The 11,374-nt window shown below is 29.7% G+C and overlaps 1 protein-coding gene across 1 annotated transcript; it reads left to right on the top strand.

Moving 5' to 3' along the window:
* Nucleotides 1-6,857: 6,857 nt before the first annotated feature.
* Nucleotides 6,858-8,730, top strand: LOC130826859 (cytochrome P450 86A1-like). Its single transcript, XM_057692461.1, has one exon. The coding sequence runs from the start codon at nt 6,939-6,941 to the stop codon at nt 8,520-8,522; it is 1,584 nt and encodes a 527-aa protein (XP_057548444.1). The 5' UTR covers nt 6,858-6,938; the 3' UTR covers nt 8,523-8,730.
* The last annotated feature ends 2,644 nt before the right edge of the window (nt 8,731-11,374 follow it).

Here is an 11,374-nt window from a genome sequence, read left to right as displayed (position 1 = left end):
TATGTGAACACTAAGTTCAATGTGGCTGATTCTTTTGCGAAAGCCATGAGTAGGGATTCAATTGAACAAGTGTCAATTGCAATCGGGTTATGTCAATAAAGTTCATTTGGAAAAGCCCAATTCACACATGAGTAACATTGTGTCTTGAATTCAATGTGGTATAGTTCCTTTTGATTTTCGTAAGCAACTAGTTCTAATGACCTGTCATTGCTTTGGACTGTGATGAACGAGGTAGTCGTCCATTGAAAGTTCTCAAGATCAAGGGTTGTAGAGCTCTTGGTGTTGTATCCATTTCACGGGCATATGTTTTATACGTAATGACAACCTACCTATATAAGTTTGAAGTGTGGCCGCTTCAATTAGTCAATATTGGCATACCGACTATGATAAACTTATGAATAAGATACGAATACGGCTTTATAATGTGTCAGGTTAATGACTTTGTGTTATTGGTTTTGTGTGTACTTTATCTTCAAGGGGTTGGAAGGGTCATTTGATTCAAATCCGAATGGATATCAATTCTGGCTCGATCACTTGTGAAGTGTGTTGTACTATGCGTTAATTCAATTCGTAGGGATATTAGCGTTTATGCATGAAATGGAATTATAAAATTTGTTTTGTAATTGAAAAAAAGGCTTATTATACTCTAAATAGCGGAGGATTGTTGAACATTTAGTGTATAATAATCATAAGTATATAATCACCAAGTACTACAAATAGTATTGGGACAATATTTATTAAAATACAAGGTCCAAAATGGGGTTCAAAGGATAGGACAAAAAGGAAATTGGAAAACCGAGTCAGCAAGAAAAGCCGACTCGGCTTTCCTAAAATTGGGCCTAAAGTCGACTCGGCTTTAGGTTCTGGAAAAAGCAATTTGTCCAGCAGGTAAACCCCAATCGGATTTCCTGGTGTTGGAGCAAAAGCCGACTCTGCTTTTTTTTTTTTCTGAGATGACTGTTGTGTCTTTACATTTCCTTTGAGTAGTATAAATAGGGGCTTGGGGAAGGATGAACACCACACCTTATTTCTGAATTCTCATTCTTGTTCTTTTTCTTTCACTTGTGTTCTTTCGAGAGATTAATTAACTTTTGTTAGAACTTTCAAAGCTTATAATTCATCAAGTACTTGTTGTTAAGTGACATACCCTAAGTACTAAGGGTGTGTTGTGTTGTTTGTATCTCGTTATGAATTTCCAAGTCAAAAACCCGAGTACTTTTGTGGGGGAAATATCACAAAAGGAAAGTAATTACACGCCTACAATAAGTATCAAGTTTTCGAGTAACAGTTTTTGTTATAAGATAATCTTCAAGTTTGTTCTTAGTGTAAGTGTAAGTGTAAGTTTTATTTTAGCCATCAATAAAGGGAAAAATACAAATTCCCAATTGTAATTGTATTTTGAATTATCAGCTTGTAATATTTGTATCATAAAAATTGTTTGTCATTCGATTATCTTTTGGTAATACTTCCCTCATCATTTGACAGATTTCATCATAAAGTCTCTCAAGTATACGAAAGTCTGTCTTCAGATTTTCTATTCTTCCTATTATCGATATATGAGTGTGACTTTCACAACCAAAGTACAATGGTATGTTAGCAGCGCTCAACATATCAAAGAAATGTCTTGATTGAGGTTTTGATCTTCTTCAATATGTAAGGGCCACTATACATTAACATTGACATTATCATATTGAGGTACAAAATGATGATGTGTATAAAGAAAATTACTTGTAGCTGCATCGTACACTATTTGTATATACGCATTTTGCACTGTGTTCTGTTGTTGCTCTTCTCGAACCACTACTCGTAGTTTTCTACAAACCACATCGTTTGCACTAACATATAATCTCTTCCGAAGTGTTATTCTTTATAAATTGTAAAAATTCCTCAACCCCTTCTAAATATCGGATATTATAAACTCTTTTGTACATCCAACTTCTTTCATTACGTACTTCCATTCTTCTGCGAAATAATGAACTAATTTTAAAATCAAAAAAAAAATTTAATACAAACAAACACTGAAAAATAATTATATACTAAATATAAAAGCTATCACCAACTAAATTCCGACCATCACCGACCAAAAGCTTGTCAGAAAAGTTACCGAATGAAATCTAGTCTGTATTCAGTCGGAAGGCGTAATTTTTAATAAAAACTATTACGTAGATATATAGATTGAATTGATATATATATATATATATATATATATATATGTATATATATAATAAAATAAATAATATAATTACATATAAAGTTAATTGATTTAATAATATATATAATATATAATAAAATAAATAAAGTATATAATAACTTATATCATAAACGGTTTAATTACAAAACAAATATTAAAAATTTATGTATATTAATTTGACCAAAACATATACAATAAACATAAAATAAATAGCATATAAGTTAAATAATACATATCATACGTAAACATAAATCACATTAAATTATAAATAATGTAAATATAACATTAATTTACAAGAATAACATACCATTTGATATTTTGTTGAAGAAGTAATGTGTTTTTTAAGGATAAGGAGAAAATATGATTTTTTTTGGAGAATAGTATGTATTGTATTTTATAATACGATGTTATTTATAGATGAAAAATGACGGTGGGCAGGAAAAAGAGAAATTCAAACCTCCGACTAAATATTGATTGACTACCGACCAACATACCTCTTTCAAAATTATCGACTGATTACCGACTAATATGGGTAGTCGAAAAGTTTTGATTATTTTTTGGGGTTTTCAGTAGGTATTCAGTCTTAGGTTTCTACTAACACGCATCATGTAGGAATTGAGTGGGAAATTATGACTAACTATTGTTAAAGACAGTTAGAAATTTCCAATATTTTATGGTTAGTTAATGGGATCAGTTAATTGATACGCATTTTTAAGATACTGATTTATGAATAAAAATAATTTAATTTCAGATTTCAAGTACCATAATTACAAAATTTTACCAATTCAAACAATGTTTATAGCATACCTTGAAATCCAAATTGAGTACAAAGTTAGCTAAAGAGATGTTGATCATCCATTGGTCATATGCTTATGAGTAGCTAGTTTTGTACAATACCATGAGGTAAAACTCCACTAAGCTCATAGTCTTACTAACTAATGTAGGCAATATAGTTTGGTGGGACAATAATCTAATATAATTAGAAAAAGCTTTAGCCAAAAATAGCTTTTTAGTTCTTTATTGCTTACTTGAACTACTCGATGTTTCCTCTACTACGAACAACTTATATCTCCAAAAGGTCAAACCCCCTCTCTTTTTCTCATTTGCTTTTCATTTTCTTCTTTCTTTCTTTATCTTTGTTTTCTTTTCGTTATATAGAAATTTTATTTTCCCCTTCTTTTTATCAAAACTTAATTTCCAAGCATGGTTTAACCATCTCTAACTACCTGATTTTTTCCCTTTCCACCTATCCTTCTATCAATGATACTACACGCATTTTATAAATTTACTAATTAACTAATAAATCCATGTAAACAGTAGAATGTCTAATTAATTAGCTCCAATTATTTGTAGCCGTATGACCGAGGCCTATAATAGATACTTGTTGGTAAGTAGGCTCTTTATAATTTCCCAAATAGAGAGAAATAATAATTTATATGTGATCTTTGTATAAGGAATGTTCATAAGAATTCAAAAAGTTGAATTTTTTAGATAATTAAGATATATTATTTTATTGAATAATAAAGTTAAAAGAGAAAAAAATGAGAACTATAACCATTTAGAAAATATATATAATAAAGTTAGTACAAAAAAATGGTAGCCATAAATATTAAAAAATATTTAAAAAAAATAGTGAAAAAACATTATAAAAATATTAAATTAAAATTTGTGGAAAATATATGTGCACCATAAGCATTTAAAATACCAAATATAGGGTGACTAACGGTGATCATTTTAAATAAAAGTGATATGAATAGAAAGATTCTTTATAGACTAACAAATAAAACTGACTAAAATGAAAAATGGAAACATCAAATAAGAACAAATGGAAGGAATACTTGAAAAAAAAACTTGACATAAATTAATTTATAGGAAATTCCATATTGCAATTAGGGATGATCAAGTGTTGGATTTGGAATAAGTGCGGTTAGAGAAATGGGCTAATTGTATAAGCATGTTCCATAAGGTCTTTACTAATATTCATCCGAGCTACTTTTGTGAGAAATTGTCTCTCGATGAGACATTCTCAAAGCAAAGAGCTCATATTTTATTTATTGTATTAGTTGGACTTTTTTGCCATGTACGAAGAGCATCTCACGATGAGACCGTCTTATTTAAATTTGTTTAATAATCACTAATAGCAACCTTGAACATAGGGTATTCCGGATAGTGTCCAAAATAATTCAGAATGACCCTTAACTTTTTCTTTATATATACTCACTTAGTTCTGAAGAATTTGCATTAAAGAGAAAAGAGTTGTTTTTTAAGAAAAAGGTGGATAATGATAATTAATGAAGAGAGGGAATGAATTGTGTGGATGAAATTAAAAGTAAGTTAAAATGTATGGATCAGATTAAAAGGAAGTGGTGGGCCATAATCCAAAAATAGAAATGATAAAAACTAAATGGGACGGACGAAAATAAAAAATACTGTAAATTAAATGGAACCGACCAAATATAACCTTATTCATTACGGAAATCAATTCAAATTATTAAAATGTTTTAAAATATTAAAAATGATGGAACAACTATTTGTCATTGACGTCCTTCTAGAAAAGATGTTTAGCTACTCATTGACTACCTACGAATAGCAAATAAAAAAGTTTATGTACAAGCTGCTATAAGAGGTATTTGTCAATAAGTCATGACTCATTGATTAACTAGTGGATTTAGTGTTTTAGTTAGGCCAATTATGTAACTCGTCTGTAGATGAGATATTTAGAAAAAAATATTTTATATCTATTACAATAAAATACGTAAAAAATTTAAAGTTAATAATAAAGTTACACCGAGTAACTTTTTAATTTTAACTTAAAATCAACTTTTTCAACTGATTTTTTAAGTTATTTTACCAAATATATCTTTTAACTATCACCAATAAGAAAAACAAAAGCTAAAAATAAAAAAAAAACCAAAAAATCTTTTATTTACCAAACATACTTAACTTGTTTATGCAAACAATTGTTCCATAAAATTTAACATTTCCTGTCGTGTACGGATATCTTCGTTGTCCGTATAACCATTCAATTTTTATTATTTAATCCAGTGTTATTTCCGGTAGTTTTGAGGTGTAATTGCCTAGGGCCCAACTTATAAAAAGGGTTCGAATTGAGTTAATCTTTATTATTAAAATTTAGTTTTGTGCATAAGTACTTCATTATTATATAATTTTAAATTTGTACATTTATTTGACATTAATATAATAGAAAAAAAATTATATAATGCATAGTTCAAAAAAAAGAACCAAAACTTTTTTTGTACAAGGACCTATTCTTATGTTTGGCCTAGAGCCCAAAAATTATCGGAAACAGCAGTGTTTAATTCATGAGTAATAGATTCTTCATATTCTACTTATACTCTTTTTTATTTATACATTATACAATAAAAATTAAAATATAAAACGAGATGGTTCATAGAACTCTGAAAATATTATATTAAATGATGATTTGAAAATTTGATGATTCAATTCTAATATTGAGATATTTGATTTAAAAGTCTAGTTCGTATCAGATCGGATATCTAACAGAATATATGTCAGTTTTTGAATATTGAATACCTGATTCAAATGCATGTTTAATAAAATGTTATAATTATTTTGCTAATTAAAATTAAATCCCCACTTTGCTCACTCTTTTTTGTATCTCTAGGTTGAATCCCCATTAATAAAAATTAACTTATATCAATTCAAAAAGAAAAAAAAACAATTGAATTTAATAAAATGTTATAATTAATTTGCTAATCAAAATTAGCTAGCTAATCTCAAATTTAATAACGAAATTTGGAATTAATCTAGTTGGATTTGAACCAACAAATCACATTTATACACCAACAAAATAAAGTCATGAAAATTCTCAAACATTCATTTATTACTTTTATGAAGGACAAACATCTTTTCTTGGATGGAATTGAATCAAGCCGAAACTAGCAGAGTTTAAACGTATTAGTGAAGTGATAAATTGTTTTTTTTGAATTGATGTGTGGAATTCATTAAAGTTGAATGAAATTGAAAATATAGCATATTTACCAACTTATTTTTATTAGTTAAGTTTAATTCAGTTGTGTCCATCAATTTCATTCTCTCATTAATCAATTAATTCATTTATTTGATGTGACATGTAGGCATATAAATTTAAAACTACGTGCCTGATAAAGCTAAATCAATTGAATAAATCAACACTACGTTGAAGGATACATGCCCTTAAAATCAAGAAATTAGCTTATTCATATTGCATGTGTTTAATCTAACTTTTTTTTTTTTTTTGAAATGTATTTAAACTACCTTAAGATGCGACATTTTAGTTGTTTCAATCTATCTAATCTAAAATTAATTATAACTAATTAAAACACTATTATCTATGTAATAATAAAGTATAATATAATCATCATCAACAAGATTTCCACAATGTCATCGTCGTGAATCTAACTTATAATTGACACTTTCTTGAGTTAGCAGATGCTAGTCACTTTCTTATTTGAGTAGCAAAATACAAACACAAATCAAAATCCTTCCAAATTAAACATACAATAAAACCCTTATAAATTTTATTCACTAACCCAAACTCCCAAATTACACCAAAAATTCTCAACAACTCTTCCTAAATAACACATTGTCAAAACTTATTTCATCCTATATAATAACTTCACTAATTTCTATCCTTTTCATCATACAATGCACTTCAATTCTTAACTTTTCTCCTCTAAACAATTTTACCCGAAAAACTCAATACTATCATAAACTCCACATCAAAATGGATACAACACAAGTTTTTTTAGGCTTGATAGCTATTATATTGGCCTATATCTTATGGTTCTCAAATTTGTGTAGACGTCTAAATACAGGTCCAAACCTATGGCCTGTAGTTGGAAGTCTCCCATATTTATTTATGAATCGACATCGACTCCATGATTGGATCGCGGGGAACCTCCGACAAACTAGTGGAACTTCCACGTACCAAACATGCACCCTAGCCATACCTTTCTTGGCGTACAAACAAGGGTTTTTTACCGTTACCTGCCACCCAAAAAATATTGAGCATATTCTTAGAACCCGGTTCGAAAATTATCCTAAGGGCCCACAATGGCAAGCCGCTTTTCATGATTTACTAGGCCAAGGTATTTTTAATAGTGACGGTGATACTTGGCTTTTACAACGTAAAACTGCTGCTCTTGAGTTTACTACAAGAACTCTACGTCAAGCCATGAACCGGTGGGTGAACCAAACTATAAGAACCCGGCTTTGGAAGATTCTAGAAACATCTAAAAATGAGAAAAAATCAGTTGATTTACAAGATTTGCTTCTTAGATTAACTTTTGATAATATTTGTGGGTTAACTTTTGGGAAAGATCCAATGACTTTGTCATTGGGTTTACCCGATAACCCATTTGCATCTGCTTTTGATTCGGCTACCGAATCTACCCTTCAAAGGCTACTTTACCCTGAATTTTTATGGAGGTTAAAAAAGGTATTTCAATTTGGAACCGAGGGAAAATTACAAAAATGCCTTCAAGTTGTAGAAAATTATATGTCAAGTGCCTTAAATGCAAGAAGAGAAAATCCTTCTGATGATTTATTATCAAGGTTCATTAACAAAAGAGATCAAAACGGCAATGCTTTCACCGATGATGTCCTTAAACGCATCGCTTTAAACTTTGTCCTAGCTGGACGTGACACATCATCAGTTGCATTGAGTTGGTTCTTTTGGCTAGTGATGAATCATCCGGAAGTTGAAGACAAGATCATTGATGAATTATCGACGGTCTTAAAGCAAACACGTGGCAATGATCCAACGACGTGGGTTCGAGATCCACTTCAGTTTGATGAAGCTGATAAATTAGTTTACCTCAAGGCAGCACTAACCGAGACTTTACGATTATACCCCTCAGTTCCGGAAGACTTTAAATACGTAGTAAACGACGACGTATTACCAGATGGGACAATGGTGCCCGCGGGGTCCACAATCACGTACTCAATTTACTCCGTGGGAAGGATGAAAACGGTTTGGGGAGAAGATTGTATGGAATTTAGACCGGAAAGATGGTTAAGTGAACCGGTTACTAAATCGGGTTTAAGGTACCGGTTTGAACCGCCACAAGATGGGTATAAATTTGTGGCTTTTAATGCAGGGCCAAGGACATGTTTAGGGAAAGACTTGGCTTACCTACAAATGAAATCAGTGGCTTCCGCAATACTGCTTCGTTACCGGCTATTACCAGTTCCTGGTCATCGTGTGGAACAAAAGATGTCTCTCACTTTATTTATGAAGAATGGACTTAAAGTGTTTGTAATGCCCAGAGAGCTTAAGGGTGGTGTTGGTGTTGCAACTTGTGCATAGACCAAATTTGATCATTTTCGTCTTCCCCAAGTGTTCAAATACACAAGTATAATTTGTTAATTTCATAATATTCTAATTATGCATTTTGTTTAAATTTTTATTTATATACATATACGTATACATGTATGTTTTTAACTCCAATGCTTCCATTTGTAATATTGTTCTTTCTTTATCAAGTTGGTAAAAAAGATAATAATTAATTTGTTTTTGGATATAGTTTCTTGTTATCAAACGTTAAGAGTTTATGGAGTTTAGAAAAGCTTTTAAAATTATTGTTTATATTAATCATAACATTAAAATTACATGTAATAAAAGAAATATTTAAAGTGAAGTACAGAGATACTAATAATGAAGATTACATGTAATCAAATTATACTTAAATAATTGCAATATATATAGTATCTATATATTCTCAAGACAATCAATATATCAATCAAGACTTATCTTTTTTAATTTGTTGATCTTATTTATCTTTATATATATTGGTTAAAGTTAAATTCTATATGATACCCTGAGGTTTTTAGCTTTTCCATGTGATGGACAAACTTTTTTTAATCCGCGTCATGATCTTAAGCTTTTCACCTTTCCACATGGTAGATAAAATATTAAGTTTTTTTTGTTAAGTTTACTTTATTAATTATTACCCATTGTAGAGTGGTTTTTCATAAAAAAAGTCGTTATCCCAATTATGGGGTACGTTTTTCAAAAATATGTTTGAAATGAGTACTTAATTTAACAAAGAACTTAACATTTTGTCTACAACATAGAAAAGTAAAAAGCCCGGGGTCACAATGCGGATTATAAAATAAGTTTGTCTACTATGAGGAAAAGTTAAAAAAACTTAAATGATGTAAAAGAAAATATTTGGAAATTAAAGACTTGTTTTCGAAAGAGATAAAAAAAAAATAGAGAAAAAAATGTAATTAATATAATTTGAACATAAGAACAAATTGATATGTTGAATAAGACTCCAATCAACTACTCTACTTCAATAATACTTCCTCCGTTCTATAATATTTGCTACATTTTTCATTTTTGACAATTTCATATTACTTGTTATATTTCTATTTTGAGGAATAAAACAACCATATAAATATATATTTTACCCCTATTTTTATCTTACTCTTTACCTCATTAACTTTTATATCTACTATATAAATATCTACTTTACCACTATTTTTAGTACAAAAGCTGTTTTCCTTTTTTTTCTATTCAATTTAGAATTAAAATGAAGGGTATAATTGTCTTTTACATGTTGTACCCACCTTTTCTTAATTCCCGTGCTCATACAAATATAGCAACAAAAATAGAATAGAGGAAGTATGATTTTCTACTATGATTTTTTTAATATGAGGGCCCTCTAGATTTGAGGGCTTTGTGTGATTGGGCACTCCACACACCCAAAAACTGCACCTGGGATCCACCTATTTTTGGACCCTGTGCAGTTGGGGCGAATCTGGGTCTATGACCTCAAGGTTTGGATCGTATTTCGATTCACAGTTTTGAGACACAAATCCGACTCATAGACTCTTTTGCATCTATTTTTTTAAAGTTTATATATCAGCTATTATGCGTATTTAATTGTCTGATTTGAAACTTTGTTATATTTTAAAACATTAAACGATTTGAACTTTGTTAGTTTATATAATTTGAATTGTGGTCGTTGTATCTATACTTAAAAAATCAAAGACATGCTTGATATTTCGTTTTGTATATAGTATTAAAAGATCCTTGTTCGTTGAAAATGTTTATTTATACGAATAGACAAAAATTGTAGAATATATTTTTTAAAGGTTTTTAGAAAAAGATATTGTTTTTGACTCTAATCTAGACCCTAGACCCGTCAAACCTTAAGAATCTAAGTCCGGGTCAAAATTTTCTAGACCTTATAGATTTGGGTCCGGGTCCAGGTCCAATAGAAAAAATAGGGTTTGAATTTGAATCTAAATGGACCCGACCCAGATCCAATCCGACCCAGACCCAGATACAATACACTACAATTTCAAAATGACACGATATTATTGTATGCACCATTAAGTTGGATACATCCATCTATAAGGAATATGTCGTGCTAACTTTACCTTCTTTACTAGGTGAATTTACTTTACCTCCTATCACCATCTTGTAAACTAACCAACGCAGGAACACTGGGAATATCTATCCCTAAGCATCTCAAAGAAACATTGATTATTCATTTTGACCTTTGAATTCTAAATTATTAAAGACTTCAAAAAGAATTCCTATTTGATTACATCCATTTTCAGCAATAGTCAAATCTACTCCTTATATTCGTTGTAAAACCTTTTAAACAAAATGTGTTTTTCAACATCTTCTAGTGATAAGAACTTTTTCTATTTACTTGACAGTTATTGCATGGACATCTAATCTTTCCATTTTTTGACCTATTCTTTGGAAATACCAAAAAATCACAAATCTCGTTAATATATGCTTCTGTGTTTCTTGGTTTATCAATACAACTCTTATCAATATCTTGAGACATCCTATTAGTTGCAAAGACAATTCAAATACAAAAACGGGTATATACAGGATAACCCCAAAAGTTTGAATAATGTGTAAATTAAAATCTATACCTTTACAATGAAGCAAATTAGCCCCTTAAGTATGCAAAATTATGCAATTTATTCAAATTAATTATTTTAACAAAAACCTTACTTAAATATGATAGTAAAAGACTTTTATACCCTTGAAAATACAAATTTAATTTTAAAAAGTTACCGCAAAGTACACAATATAACACAATTTGTAGGTGCATAAATTGTTTATTCAAAGTTTAGCAAAGGAAAGAATGGTAGTTTGCTTGATAGACATGAGTATAGATAAAAATTCTTATG

Source organism: Amaranthus tricolor, chromosome 11 (assembly GCF_026212465.1).
Source record: "Amaranthus tricolor cultivar Red isolate AtriRed21 chromosome 11, ASM2621246v1, whole genome shotgun sequence".
NCBI classification, from domain to species: domain Eukaryota; kingdom Viridiplantae; phylum Streptophyta; class Magnoliopsida; order Caryophyllales; family Amaranthaceae; genus Amaranthus; species Amaranthus tricolor.
This window is presented reverse-complemented; position numbering and strand designations above follow the sequence as displayed.

Bases quoted from the DNA above. Each gene is read 5' to 3' on its own strand.
- LOC130826859 (XM_057692461.1), top strand. From the start codon at position 6,939: ATGGATACAACACAAGTTTTTTTAGGCTTGATAGCTATTATATTGGCC.